We start from the raw sequence: 14,469 nt of genomic DNA on the forward strand, positions 1-14,469 counted from the left end.
GAATGAAGAGTCGAATGGTGACCAATAAATCGATTATTGGAAAAACCCATCCTAATCTGGTTTGGCCTACATGTGACTCCAGACCCACTGCAATGTGGATGACTCTTAAATTAGGGATGGGCAATAAATGCTGGCCTAGCCAGTGAACCCCTCATTACATGAAAGAATAAAACAAACTCTATCCTGCGTGCTGATGATTATGGAAACCTTTATCAGATCTCCTCTTAGTTTGCTTCTCTCCAAGGAGAACAGTCCCAACTTCTTCAATTTCTCCTGGTAACTGAAGCTCTTTGTCCCTGGAACCACTCTTCCAAACCACTTCTGCACATTCACCAGGATGTTCACATCATTCCTATAATGTGGTGCTCAGAACTGTGCGCAATATTCAAGCTGAGGTCCAACAGGTATCTGATAAAGTTCAACATCACCTCCTTGTTGTTGTACTCTGAACCTCTTTTAATAAACCTGACTTTATTAGTAGAGGGAAAGAGGATGCTTTACTTACTGCCCGGTCTATCTCTCCTTCTGCTTTCAGTGATCTATGCACATATGCAGCCAGGTCCCTTTTCAAAGCCACCAGGTTCAGTGCCTCCAGATCCTAACAACTCGCTGCATAAAAAGGAGTATTTCTTTATGTTGCAGTTGCTTCTTCTGTTAATCACCTTAAATATCCTCTAGATCGTAACCTTTCCACCAAAGGGTGTATTTTCACTCTCTGCTCTGTCTAGTCTCGTCGTGATTTTGAGCCCTTTACCAAATCTCCTCTCTACATTACTTCGAACCACGTAACTGATGTTCCTCATCCCTGGAACTATCCTCAGAAATCTTTCCTGCACTTTCTCCAAACCTTATAGACTCTTCCCGAAGTGCAATGCCCAGAATTGGATGCAACTGCTTCAGTTGTTTCATAACCTGGTGCAGGGAGTCAGTGATGCTAATGCCTGGAACTACAGGCCAGCTCCCACTCCACACGTGCACGATGCCACTAATGCATTGTCATGCCAACAGCCCCACTCTACAGTCGCCTTACCCTGCTCACAACCCCACTTGCTGCCCTGGTTGTCTCCCTGTTACTGCTCGGCTTTGTGAGTCTAGGCAGAGTAAGATCACACAACAGTTACGATTTTGCACATCAGGGAAATGTTTGCAAGAGAACTTGTTTTGATCTGCAGTCGTTAAAGTGGGTTTTAATTGGTCAATGTTCCCATCTACCTGCTGCAATCTCTGTTGGCAACTGCGAATGGATGGGTGGTGAGAGCGCCCCCTGCAGTTGTGTAGACTGGAAAGGCAGCCATTTTATAAAGCTTCACCACAACCTCTATTTATAAAGTAAAGGATCCTGAATTGTTCTGCAGGATTGTTTACATCCACATGGCCCCGAACCTCCTCCACGAGCTCCAAATGCTCACATTCTTGAGGAACAGTCGTTTATTATAAAGCAACAAGGTTGTGAATTCAAGCCTCACCCAGGGCAACTGATTTTTTTTTGTGTGACGGTGGGACTGACGCAATTAAGTCATGTAATGCAGGAACAGAAACAGGTCGTTCAGCCCATCGAATCTGCTTCACCATTCAATGGAGTCAAGGTGATCTGATAATCCCCAACTCCACTTTCCTGCCTTTTCCCGGTAACCCTTGATTCCCTTACATTTTAAAGACCTTTCTTATTTCAGCCTTGAGTATAATTAATGACCCACCATCAATAGCTCTCGTGGCAAAGAATTCCCCAGATTCAATACACTCTGAGAGAAGATTGCTCTTTGGGGCACCAGTATGGTTTGGATGGCCACACTCAATGCCATAAATATCTTTAACAATTAGAAGTGGCATCAAAACAATAACTCAAATCATTCCCAGTTTCTGACGCATTGTTAATGTTAAATCTGAAGGGAACACCTAAACCCACAGGTCTCACTGTTTCTGCATTTCTTTTAGAATTTATGCCACTTTTAATTAATTAATCGGATGATCAAATTCAATCAATAGGGAAAGCAGTGCACATCAAATTCCTGATTTGGGTACATTTGAGATGGCAAGCCAACATCATATTGCAGTGTGTTTTATCCTGCTCCATCGCAGATCATGTACAGCCGAATAGTGCACTGTTACACACCTTGGAATTGATCTTTCAAAATACATTTTTACGTATGAAAACACTCTCCGTTTTAATTCAGATTCTGAAGACATTTCATCAAGTGACAGAAAGCTTTCCAAATCCAACCTGAGCCAAACAAAAAAGAGAAAGAAAAGACGTCACAGGTAAGAATTTATGTGCACAGTTTGTTTGTAGTCAGATGTGTCTGTTTTAACTCGGAGAAAGTGAGGACTGCAGATGCTGGAGAGTCAGAGTTGAAAAGTGTGGCGCTGGAAAAGCACAGCCGGTCAGGCAGCATCCGTGGGACAGCAATCCTGATGAACGCCTTATACTCGAAACGTTGACTGTCCTGCTCCTTGGATGCTGCCTGACCGGCTACACTTTTCCAGCACTGTGTCTGTTTTAACAATACCTCTACTCATTCTGCATCATTGCAATTGCTTATAGTTTGTCTTTGCCTATTTATGGCCTGCTCATCAATTCATGTTATAAGTCACCTTTATGTTAAAACTTGTACCTGGGATGTCAGCATACCTGTGTAGACCAGCTTTGTTGCCCATTCCTAATTAACCGTGAGAGATGTCTTCTTGAAGTGCTGTAGTCCATGTGGTGTAGGTAGACCCACAGTGCCATTAGGATTTTGACCCAGCAACAATGAAGGAACACTGCTATATTTCTAAATCAGGACTTGTGCGGCACAGTGGCATAATCCTGCCTCACGGCGCCAGAGACCCAGGTTCAATTCCTTCCTCAGGCAACTGTCTGTGTGGAGTTTGCACATTCTCCCCGTGTCTGTGTGGGTTTCCTCCGGGTGCTCCGGTTTCCTCCCACAGTCCAAAAATGTGCAGGTTAGGTGGATTGGCCATGCTAAATTGCCCACAGTGTTAGGTGAAGGGGTAAATGTAGGGGAATGGGCCTGGGTGGGTTGTGCTTCGGTGGGTCGATGTGGACTTGTTGGGCCGAAGGGCCTGTTTCCACACTGTAAGTAATCTAATCTAATCTAATCTAAACTGACCTTGGTGGTTTTCCCAGTTATCTGTACTGTCTCCAGTTCTGGTTCCACACTTACAGGAAGGATTTATTAAGCTGGAGCAGGTTGAGAAGAGACTTACCAGGACGTTGCTGGGAATGGAGGGTTTGAGACAAAAGGGTAGGCTGGGACTTTTTTCACTGGAGTGTTGAAAGGTGACCTTATAGAGGTTTATAAAATTATGAGGGGTCTGGATAAAGTGAATGGCAAGGGTCTTATCGCTAGGGTGGGGGAATTTAAAGGGGGCATAAGTGAGAGGAGAAGGATTTTAAAAAGGTATGAGCATCAATTTCTTTACACAGAGTGTGGTTAACGCCGTTTAGATAAATACATGAATAAGAAATATTTAGAGGGATATGGGACAAGTGTAGCAGGTGGGATTGGTGTAATTTGGGATTATGGTTGGCATGGACTGGTTTGACTGAAGGGTCTGTTTCTGTGCTGTGTGACTATGAATCTATGACTCTGTCTGTTGCACTGGTCCTTCTAGCTGATTAGATTACTTACAGTGTGGAAACAGGCCCTTCAGCCCAACAAGTCCACACCGACCCACCCTGTGGGAGGAAACCGGAGCACCCGGAGGAAACCCACGCAGACACGGGGAGAATGTGCAAACTCCACACAGACAGTTGCCTGAGGCGGGAATTGAACCCGGGTCTCTGGCACTGTGAGGCAGCAGTGCTAATCACTGTGCCACCCTGCTGCCCACTGTGCCACTGTGATTGTGGGAGAGCCATTTGTCTTTCCATACTGTACTCTAGATGTTCACCACCCCATGCTGTATATCGTTTGATTTTACCTACCTGTGTCATACATCAGAATGTACCTCTACCTGCTGAATTTCAGCTGCACATGCCAGATGGAACCCAGTGTGGGAAAGTGTGAGATTATGCAGTTTGGTAGGAAGAATAGAAGCATAGCCTATTTTCTAATCAGGGAAAAGGCTTTGGAAACCTAAAGAAACAAAGGGACTTGGGAGTCCTGGCTCAGGATTCTCTTAAGGTTAACATGCAACTTCAGTTGGCAGTTTGGAAAACAAATGCAATGTTAGCATTCATCTCTGGAGGACTAGAAGGCTAGAGCAGGGATGTATTGCTGAGGTGGTGTAAGGCTCTGGTCAGACCACGTTTGGAATATTGTGATCAGTTTTGGGCCTCATATTTAAGGAAGGATGTGCTGGTGTTGCGGGGAGTCCAGAGGAGGTTTACAAGAATGACTCCAGGGATGAAGAGCTTGAAATATGTGGAGTGGTCGAGGATTCTGGGTTTGTATTCAATGGAGTATAGAATGGACATGCAGAAGATGGTTCCACTAGTAGGAGAGAGTAGGACCCAAGGGCACAGCCTCAGAGTGAAGGGGCGACCCTTTCGAACTGAGACGAGGGGGAATTTCTTTAGTCAGAGGGTGGTGAATCTATGGAAATCATTGCCACAGAAGATTTGGAGACAAGTCATTGAGTGTCTTTAAGACAAAGATAGATACTTTTAAAATTATTAAAGGATCAAAGGTTACAGGGAGAAGGCAGGAGAATGGGGTTGAGAAACACATCAGCCATGATCGAATGGTGGAGCAGAATCAGTGGGCTATATTCTGCTCCTATATCTTATGGCCTTATGCCCTATATTCCAGCTGTTCACCAAACTGTGCTATATCGATGCTGTATTCTAGCTCAATGCCTATTTGTCCCACATTCCAGCCATATTTCCCTATCAGTGTTGTATTCATCCAAATTTGCTGGTTTCCAGTTGTTTATGTCTTCCTAGCTTCCCTAACCTATCCTTGTAGCTAAATTCCCTGATTTCCTGGAAATCTCGTAAATCTCCTCTGCACCCTGTCATGGATCCTCCCATCATTCCTGAAGTGTGGTGAACAGAGCTGTGATAGCATGTGACTCTGCAGGGTTAGGTTAGAGACGATAGGGGGCAGTCTAAGGACACAATAGAAAGATTCAAGATATTTATGGGAATGTTCGCAATCATCTTCACTGGGTGACGGGGGAGAGGGGGAGATATAGGATGAAAAAGGAGAATAAACTGCAGTCGGTCCTAAAATGGCTAGCCATGTTGTGACATCTGCTTTTAGACACTAATGCTATATGTTAAACAGACTAAGTTAAAATCTATATCATTGGTGCAACTTTTTCCAAACTAAATATTGTGCGTGTTTCACTGCTTATAGTATCTGGAAGGGCTTTTTGAGAGCTGCTATGGATTCAGTTGTGTGTTCCTAATTCTCTTTTCTCTCCCAATTTAAGGACTATTTTCACTTCTTACCAGTTGGAGGAACTGGAAAAGGCATTTAATGAAGCTCACTATCCAGATGTATATGCACGGGAAATGCTGGCCATGAAAACAGAGTTACCAGAAGACAGGATTCAGGTAAATCAAAACAGAAAGATGTAGACCGAATTACACACACAATGAGAAAGAATGATCGAGAGATACAGCAATGGAGGTCTGAGTGAGAGAGAGAAATGGAGAAGGAAAGAAGGAGAGACAATCAAAGATGGAGAGAGAGAGAGAGAGAGAAAGCATAATAGATGTGGAGTGTCACAGTATTAAAGTCAGACGAACAGACACAAAGCGACAGAGACTGAGAGAAATAGCAAGAGAGTCAGACTTGGAAAGAGAGTAACTCAGAAAAAGACACAGGAAAAGAGAAAAATAAGACAAACAGAGAAAGAGGAGAGGTTCACAGAAAAATGCAGAGAGACATGAGATGAACAAAGAGGTATATCGGGGAAGTGAATATAAATCACATATATAACAATGAGTATTATAGAAATTAAGGGAATTTAAAGGTGACCTTATAGAGGTTTACAAAATTATGAGGGGCATGTATAGGATAAATAGGCAAAGTCTTTTCCCTGGGGTTGGGGAGTCCAGAACTAGAGGGCATAGATTTAGGGTGAGAGGGGAAAGATATAAAAGAAACCTAAGGGGCAACTTTTTCACGCAGTGGGTGGTACGTGTATGGAATGAGCTGCCAGAGGATGTGGTGGAGGCTGATACAATTGCAACATTTAAGAGGCATTTGGATGGGTATATGAATAGGAAGGGTTTGGAGGGATATGGCAGGTTTGGCAGGTGGGACTAGATTGGGTTGGGATATCTAGTCAGCATGGACCGAAGGGTCTGTTTCAATGCTGTACATCTCTATGACTCTATAAGAGAATAAAGTCTCTAGGCATAAATATCTTGAAGTAAAACTCTTGTAATCAATTGATTTCTTGAAACATTACTTGTGAAGCAGGTGGTTTTCTTGCAGTGATTGAATGGGAGTCTGGTTCCCTTTATCCATTTCACTATTCAGACACTGGGAGTTGAAAACAGCTGGGAGGTGTGGCTCCTATCAATTGCACAAGAGGAGCAGGGCTTGGCATCGGGGAAGGTACTGATTCAAAATCAATGCAGAAGGAGAATCTCGCACACAAGAGGAGGAAGTTTAACTGGTATTACAGGGATTGGGAGTGGTGGGAGGTGGAAGTCTCAAATGTATAGGTCATGAGCTTGACAGGATTCTGTCATTCTGATATGACCGGGTTGCGTTTAGAAATTGTGAAGCTCTTGGGTAAATGGTTTAAAGATTTAAAGATTCAATTAGTTGTGAGTTAAATCCAGGATTCTAGCTGTATTTGGGAGTTCATAGGTTTTCAAAGCTGTGTGAAACTTATTTGGGTCAACAAGGTGAGTACAGGGGAAGTTCCTGGAATTCACTCCCTAAGGGCATTATGGGTCAACTTCTAGCAGGTGGACTGTAGTGGTTCAAGAAGGCAGTTCACCATCATCTTCTCAAAGGCAACTAGAGATGGGTAATGAGTTCTGGTGAGCCAGCGAGGCCCAGGGCCCACAAATGAATTTAAGATGTAGTTATTAGGCTGAAAAGCCTCAAACATTGAGACTGCACAGCTATTGTGTTGCCTATGTGAAAGGTTTGTGCTCCAGAAGTGGTTGTGAGTGCGTAATTTCACTGCCTCACGAGCAATATCTGACATTTTGGAGTTGGGTACACCTACCTTGGAGTTTACACACCTCGATCTGACTTTCACTGCAGTACGGGGAAAGCTTCTGCAATCTCCATTTCTGGTGAGGAACAAAAGGATCAGCAACACCATCATCACCAGCTGCCAAAACTGTCTCCCCTTTGCCCACAGGTCAGGGGAGATGGACACCAGGAAATAGCTCTAAGGAGGGACTTCTGCAGGGACTTCCAAACAGAGAGGGTCAGCCGTCTCTACATCTCTGAGAACCGGTGCCTCACGAGGGTCAGGCTTGTGTGGGGGTGTTGTTCCTGACGTCTACAACCTTAAGGAATAAGACTTCCTTAACCGTGGACCGGATGGTCAAGCATTACCATTGAAGGACAGCGGAGAGGGCCCTGTTTCTCTCTCCCTGTGTATGAGAATTAAGAGTGTGGGGTTTGGAGTCTGTATGTGGGATGGCTCTTACCTTTCCTGCTCATATCAGTCATTGGTCACACTAATTCCAGGCTGGGCGAAGCACACTTGCTGCCCATTGCCTCAGCCTTGGTTGGAGAAGTTGGCCTCTTCCTCCCATCCACTGGGAATTGCACCTCCCTCTGAAGCTGCCTGGGGCCTCCTGGGAACAATGGGACGTCCAGGGCCTCTCCATTCCTGTGGTTACTAAAGCCTCCGGTAGCAATGTCAAGTTCAGGTTCTCCGGCACCAGTTTAAATAGAAATCCAGGTCTCGTCAGAGTCTGAATCATCGCTCCCACACTCCGTGAGTGGTTGACAAAACTGGAGAGGGGATATTAATGCCAATGCTGAGTTTATGAACCAATTGAAAGCCTGTACAGTGAAAGACAGACCTGCTGCCAGCTTTCCCGAGCAAGTCTATTTTAGTAAAATGCCAGCTTGGCTCTATGAGGCGATAAACCTGTAATGAATTCGATGATATTGTCATCCTCCCCCATTGCCTGTTTTTTATTCGATACCAGGGATCGATTAGAAGGCCAGCAATTGTTGCCCCTTTATAATTGCTCTGGAGAAGGTGGTGGTGAGCTGCTTACTTGAACCATGTAGGGACATCCACAATGCAGTCAGGATTTTGACCCAGCGACTCTGAAGGAACGGCAATACATTTCCAAGTCAGGATGGTGATGAGTTCGGAGAGGAACTTGCAGATAGTGCTGTTTCCTTTGATCTACTGCCCTTGTCCTTTCTACGTGGTAGAGATCATGTGTTTGGAAGATGCTGTTGTGTTGCCTTGGTGTTGCAGTCGGTACAAATTGCTATCACCGTGCATCGGTGTTGGAGGGAGTGGATGCTAAAGGTATTAGATGGAATACCAACCACACTTGGTTTGAGATAGTGCAGAGATTCTTCAATATTACTGGTGCAGAGATTCTTTAATGTTATTGGTGCAGAGATTCTTCAACGTTATTGGTGCAGAGATTCTTCAGTATTGTTGGCGTGACGCTCAACCAGGAATGGGAGAATATCCCATCAGACCCCTGATTTGTGTAGATTCTTGTAGATTCACTGGATCTGTCTGTACATGCTGCTCCTTTTCCTTTGAGGATTTTTCCATGATGGAGCTGATTTCCTCACTTCCTTGGAACAGTAATTACCGCTTTTTATAAGTTTCGCATTATTTTTGGAAGATCAAAAACAACGGTACTTTAAACAGGTGGAAAGAGAGAGAGAGCAGGATTCAGAGTTTCGGGAGAGTGACCACATGGAGAGGTTGGAGAATGGCTCTTGAGATCAACAAGATTACATCAAAAGAATCGAGCAGTGAGCTTTCACAACTGACTGACTGTGAAATTGCAAACGTCTCTGGAGATAGGTCAAAGTTAAACAAACAGTGCAGTACAGTTTCACAGCTGACCATGGGGGACTGAAGTTCACACTACAGTAGCTAGGAGGGGTTAGTGATTTCAATGTCTAAGTGTTTGACATTAAGACTTCTAAAACTTGTAAATTTTAATCTGTTATTTTTGAAAATCTATAATAGCGAGTGGAGTGAAGTTTTTTTTAATGCTTTACTGAGATCTGACTCTTTAACATAAAAGATCAGTATTAAGTTATCCTAGGGAAGTGTTTTTGAGCAGTAAGACTGCTAATCCTGAGGTTTTGAGAAAGTGTGTTCCGATTGTTCTTTGGGTATATTCTGGGTCTGCGGCTTGTTTAAGGTGCAGATATGGCTTTTGATAGAGTGATGTGATGGTCCTGTGGGATGTGGGAGATTAGGGAGAATTTCAATGTTCCTGGAGATTGTGTGTATTGGATTTGTTGAAGCGAGTTAGAGGCAGTGAAGAATTTACAGGTACTGGGGGTGTAATGGTTGGCAGTTTCAGGAAGGACAGAAAACCATAGAAACTGTCAGGTAGGTGGATTACCTCGAGGAAAGGTAGGAGAGGAAGGCAGATAGTGAAGGAGTCTCCTGTGGCTGTCCCCCTCGCAAACAAATATGCCCTCATAGAGGTACAGGACTGGCAACTTAATGTTCCAAGGTATAGATGCTATAGGAAGGATAGAAAAGGGGGCAAGAGAGGTTGGGGGCATTTTTGGTTAATGATAACATTACAGTTGATTAGATTCCCCTACAGTGTGGAAACAGCCCTTCGGTCCAACAAGCCCACACCGACCCTCCAAAGAGTAACCCACCCAGACCCATTTCCCTTTGACTAATGCACCTTACACTATGGGCAATTTAGCATGACAAATTCACCTAACCTGCACATCTTTGGACTGTGGGAGGAAACCGGAGCACCCAGAGGAAACCCACGCAGACACAGGGAGAATGTGAAAATTCCACACAGACAGTTGCCCGAGGCTGGAATCAAACCTGGGTCCCTGGAGCTGTAAGGCAGCAGTGCTAACCACTGAGCCACTGTGCCACCTGTACTTCAGGAGGATGTTCCTGGGAGAACGTCCAGTGAAGTTATTTGGGTGGAACTGAGAAATAAGAAAGGAATGATTACCTTATTTGGATTGTACTAACGGCCTCCCAATAATCAGCGGGAAATTGAGAAGCGAATATGTAAGGAGATCGCAGACATTTGTAAGAATAATAGGATTGTAATGGCAGGGGATTTTAAATTTCCAAACATAGACTGGGACTGCCATAGTGTTAAGGGCTTGGATGGAGAGGAATTTGTTAAGTGTGTACAAGAAAAGTTTCTTATTCAGTTTGTGATGTACCTACTAGAGGAAGAGCAATACTTGACCTACTCTTGGGAAATAAGGCAGGGCAAGTGACTGACCTGTCAGTGGGGAACACCTTGGGGCCAATGATCATAGTACTATTAAAATAAAGTTAAAATCACACAACACCAGGTTATAGTCCAATAGGTTTATTTGGAAGTACAAGCTTTCGAAGCACTGTTCCTTTGTCAGGTAGCTAGTGGGGCAGGATCATAGGACACAGAATTTATAATAAAAGATCAGTGTCAAACAACTGATGCGATATATTGAACAAATCTAGATTGCTGTTAAGTCTTTCACCTTTTGGGATGGGTTGCAGGTTTCAATTCATTAATATGTAAATCTCAGAACTTCTTTCAAGTTTTAAAATAGTTATGGAAAAGGATAGAGCTGATCTAAAAGTTAAAGTTCTAAATTGGAGTAAGGCCAATTTTGACGGTATTAGACAGGAGTATAAGACAAAAGTTGATTGGGAGAGGCTATTCACAAGCTGTTGTAAAGGGACAGTTGGAAAGTGGGAGGCCTTTAAAAAGTGAGGTAACATGAGTTCAGAGACAGTTTGTTCCTTTAAGTGTGAAGACCAAGACTTATAGGTGTAGGGAATGCTAGGTGACATGAGAAATTGAAGCTCTGGTCAAGAAAAAGAAGGAGGCACATGTGAAGTATAGACAGCTGGGATCGAGAGAATCCCGAGAGGACTATAAGGGCAGTAGGAAACTTAAGAGGGAAATCAGGAGGGCAAAAATGAGTCATGACATATCTTTGGCAAATAGGGTTAAGGAGAATCCGAAGACATTCTACAAATACATTAAGTTGAAAAAATACCTAGGCAGAGAATAGATCAACAAGGCAGTCTATGTGTGGAACCAGAGGAGATGGGTGAGGTACTAAAGGAATATTTCGCATCAGTATTTACTGTGGAGAAGGATATGGAAGCTAGAGAACTTGGGGAATTAAATAGAGATCTGTTGAAAAGTATCCATATTACAGAAGAAGGAGTCCTGGAAGTCTTCAAACATATAAAGGTGGATAAATCCCCAGGACCTGATCAGGTGTATCCTAGAACTCCACGAGAAGCTAGGGAAGTGATTGCTGGGCTCCTTGCTGAGATATCTGTATCATCAACAGTCACAGGTAAGATGCCGGAAGTCTGGAGGTTGGCTAACATGGTACCACTATTTAAGAAATGCGGAAAGGAAAAGCCAAGGGAACTATAGATTGGTGAGCTTTATATTGGTGGTAGGCAAGTTGTTGAAGGGGATTCTGAGGGACAGGATTTACATGCATTTGGAAGGGCAAGGACTGATTAGGGATAGTCAATATGGCTTTGAGCACAAGAAATCATATCTCACGAACTTGACAGTAATTTGAAGAAATAATGAAGAAGATCGATGAGAGCAGAGCGATGGATGTTGTCTATATGGACTTCAGTAAGGTGTTCGACGAGGTTCCCATGGGAGACTGGTTAGTAATGTTAGATCACCTGGCATACAGGGGGAGCTAGCCAATTGGATACAAATTGGCTTGAAGTAGAAGACACAGGGTGATGGTACAGGGTTGTTTATCGGACTGAAGCCTGTGACCAGTGGTGTGCCACAAGGATCGATGCTGAGTCTGCTGCTTTTCATCATTTAGACTAGGCTAGATTCCCTACAGCGTGCAAACAGGCCCTTCGGCCCAACCAGTCCACACCAACCCTTTGAAGAGTAACCCACCCAGACCCGTCTCCCTCTAACTAATGTAACTAACACTATGGGCAATTTAGCATGGCCAATTCACCTGACCCACACATCTTTGTGACTGAGGGAGGAAACCCACGCAGACACAGGAAGAATGTATAAACTCCACACAGACAGTCACCCAAGGCTGGAATCGAACCTGGGACCCTGGTGCTCTGAGGCAACAGTGCTAACCACTGAGCCACCAATGATTTGGATGTGAAAATAGGAGATATGGTTAGTAAGTTTGCAGATGACACCAAAATTGGAGGCGTAGTGGACAATGAAGAAGGTTGCATTGGGTTACAACGGGATCTTGATCAGATGGGCCAATGGGCTGAGGAGTGGCAGATGGAGTTTAATTTATATAAGTGTGAGGTGCTGCATTTTAGGAAGTAAAGCTTAGCAGGACTTATACACTTAATAGTAAGGTCCTGGGGAGTGTTGCTGAACAAAGAGATCTTGGAGTGCAGGTTCATAATTTCTTGAAAGTGGAGTTGCAGGTACACAGGGTGATGAAGAAGGCATTTGACACTCTTGCCTTCATTGGTTAGTGCATTGATTATAGGAGTTAGGAGGTCATGTTGTGGCTGTACAGGACATTGATTAGGCCACTTTTGGAATACTGCATTCAATTCTGGTCTCCCTGCTGTAAGAAATATCTTGTTACAGTTGAAAGGGTTGAGAAAAGATTTGCAAGACTGTTGCTAGGATTTGAGCGTTTGAGCTGAATAGGCTGGGGCATTTGTCCCTGGAGCGTCGGAGTCTGAAAAGTGCCCTTATAGAGGTTTATAAAAGTATGAGGGGCATAGATAGGGTAAATAGACAAGATCTTTTTCCCTGAGTGTGGAAGTCCAAAACTAGAGGGCATAGCTTTAAGGTGAGAGGGGAAAGATTTAAAAGGGACATGAGGGGCAACATTTTCGAGCAGTGGGTCGGGGGGTGCGTGTATGGAATGAGCTACCTGAGGAAATGGTGGAGGCTGGTACAATTACACTATTTAAACAGCATATGAATGGGTACATAAATGGGTACATGAAATGGGTTTAGAGGGATTTGGGCCAAATGCAGGCAATTGGGACTGGATTAATTTAGGATATCTGGTTGTCATGGACGAGTTGGACTGAGGGGTCGGTTTCCGCGCTGTACAGCTCTATGCTTAGATGAGGTCATAAAACCCAAGAGCATGATTTTCCCAGATTGTTACAAACACAACGGACTGTTGGAATACATACCGCGATGAGTACCATGGACAGTGTTCATCTTGCTTTCTTAATTTGTGGATCAGATACAAGGCACAACAAACATTTGATCCTAGAACCTTAGGAAATGACTTCTGAGGAAAGATTGACTGCTCTGAGTATTTTCTCTCTTGCAAAACGAGACAAGATAAGATAGAAGTGATTAAAATTATGAAAGGTTTGGATGAATCACATCCAAGTGAGCTTATTTGCCACATGCAATATTTAGCAACGTAGTTACAAATGAAGGACAACAATATTAGTGGGAACTACAGGAAGAATGTTTTTTATTCTTTCGCTGGCAAGATCATCATTTGTTGCCCATTCCTAATTGCCCTTGAATTGCCACTTCAGAGGGTAGTTATGAGTCAATCCTAAATTGCTATGAGTCTGGAGTCACATGTCAGGAGTTGGTACAGCAGATGTCCCTCCCCAAAGACATTTGTGAACTGGACAAATTTTTAACAACAATTTTACTGCCTTCATTACTCAAGACTAGCTTTCAATTTCAGAATATGCCAAAGCTTGTAAGAGAATGCATGGAAATAGGGGTCTGATGACAAGCGTGTGCATGTTTTTTTTCCTGGAATTTAAATTCCACTAACTGCTGTGATGGGATTTAAACCCCCATTCCCAAGAACATTAGCCTGGGTCTCAGGATTGCTAATCCATCGACAATGCCACTGAGGCACAATCTCCCCTGTTAATGCCCCATTGCCTTACAGTAAGGTTAATGAACATGAAGAACAATGCACCTGCACAGAGGATGGAACAAGAAACAAGAGCGAGGAATGGGCCTGGAGAAGATAACCTGACTCATTCTTTCTTTTAATAAATGAGTTTCAGGGTCATTAAGAATGCACAAAGGGTGAGATGAGCTGAAAGTCTTCCAGAGAAGTCGATGGATGGGTATTGTCTATGTCTTGGAGGCATGCTTATTAAGAAAGTTTCACTTCTGTTTATGATGCAAATTTAAATAGCCCTGGTGAATAGATCCACCACCACAGATGGCATTACTGATAATGGATAGACTAGGGATCAATATAGGGATAGATACATTACAGCTAAATAGATACACACTTGACAGAGATAAGCAATTTTTGTCACTTAACAAATTCCAAATTAAATCTGGTAAATAAATTTAATATTTAATTAAAGAGACAAAGCATTACATTTCATCTAATGACCAAACGCAATCTATTATTGGTATCATAC

At 43.5% G+C, this 14,469-nt stretch overlaps 1 protein-coding gene across 2 annotated transcripts in view; it reads left to right on the top strand.

Moving 5' to 3' along the window:
* Positions 1 to 14,469, top strand: part of vsx2 (visual system homeobox 2) — a 70,238-nt gene that overhangs the window by 24,342 nt on the left and 31,427 nt on the right. For both annotated transcript variants that reach the window (XM_043697089.1, XM_043697088.1), the window contains exons 2-3: positions 2,175 to 2,259; positions 5,380 to 5,503. In XM_043697089.1, the coding sequence (XP_043553024.1) occupies positions 2,175 to 2,259; positions 5,380 to 5,503 (209 nt within the window). The remainder of the gene's footprint in view (positions 1 to 2,174; positions 2,260 to 5,379; positions 5,504 to 14,469) is intronic.

The sequence above is a fragment of the Chiloscyllium plagiosum genome, chromosome 10 (assembly GCF_004010195.1).
Source record: "Chiloscyllium plagiosum isolate BGI_BamShark_2017 chromosome 10, ASM401019v2, whole genome shotgun sequence".
NCBI classification, from domain to species: Eukaryota; Metazoa; Chordata; class Chondrichthyes; order Orectolobiformes; family Hemiscylliidae; genus Chiloscyllium; species Chiloscyllium plagiosum.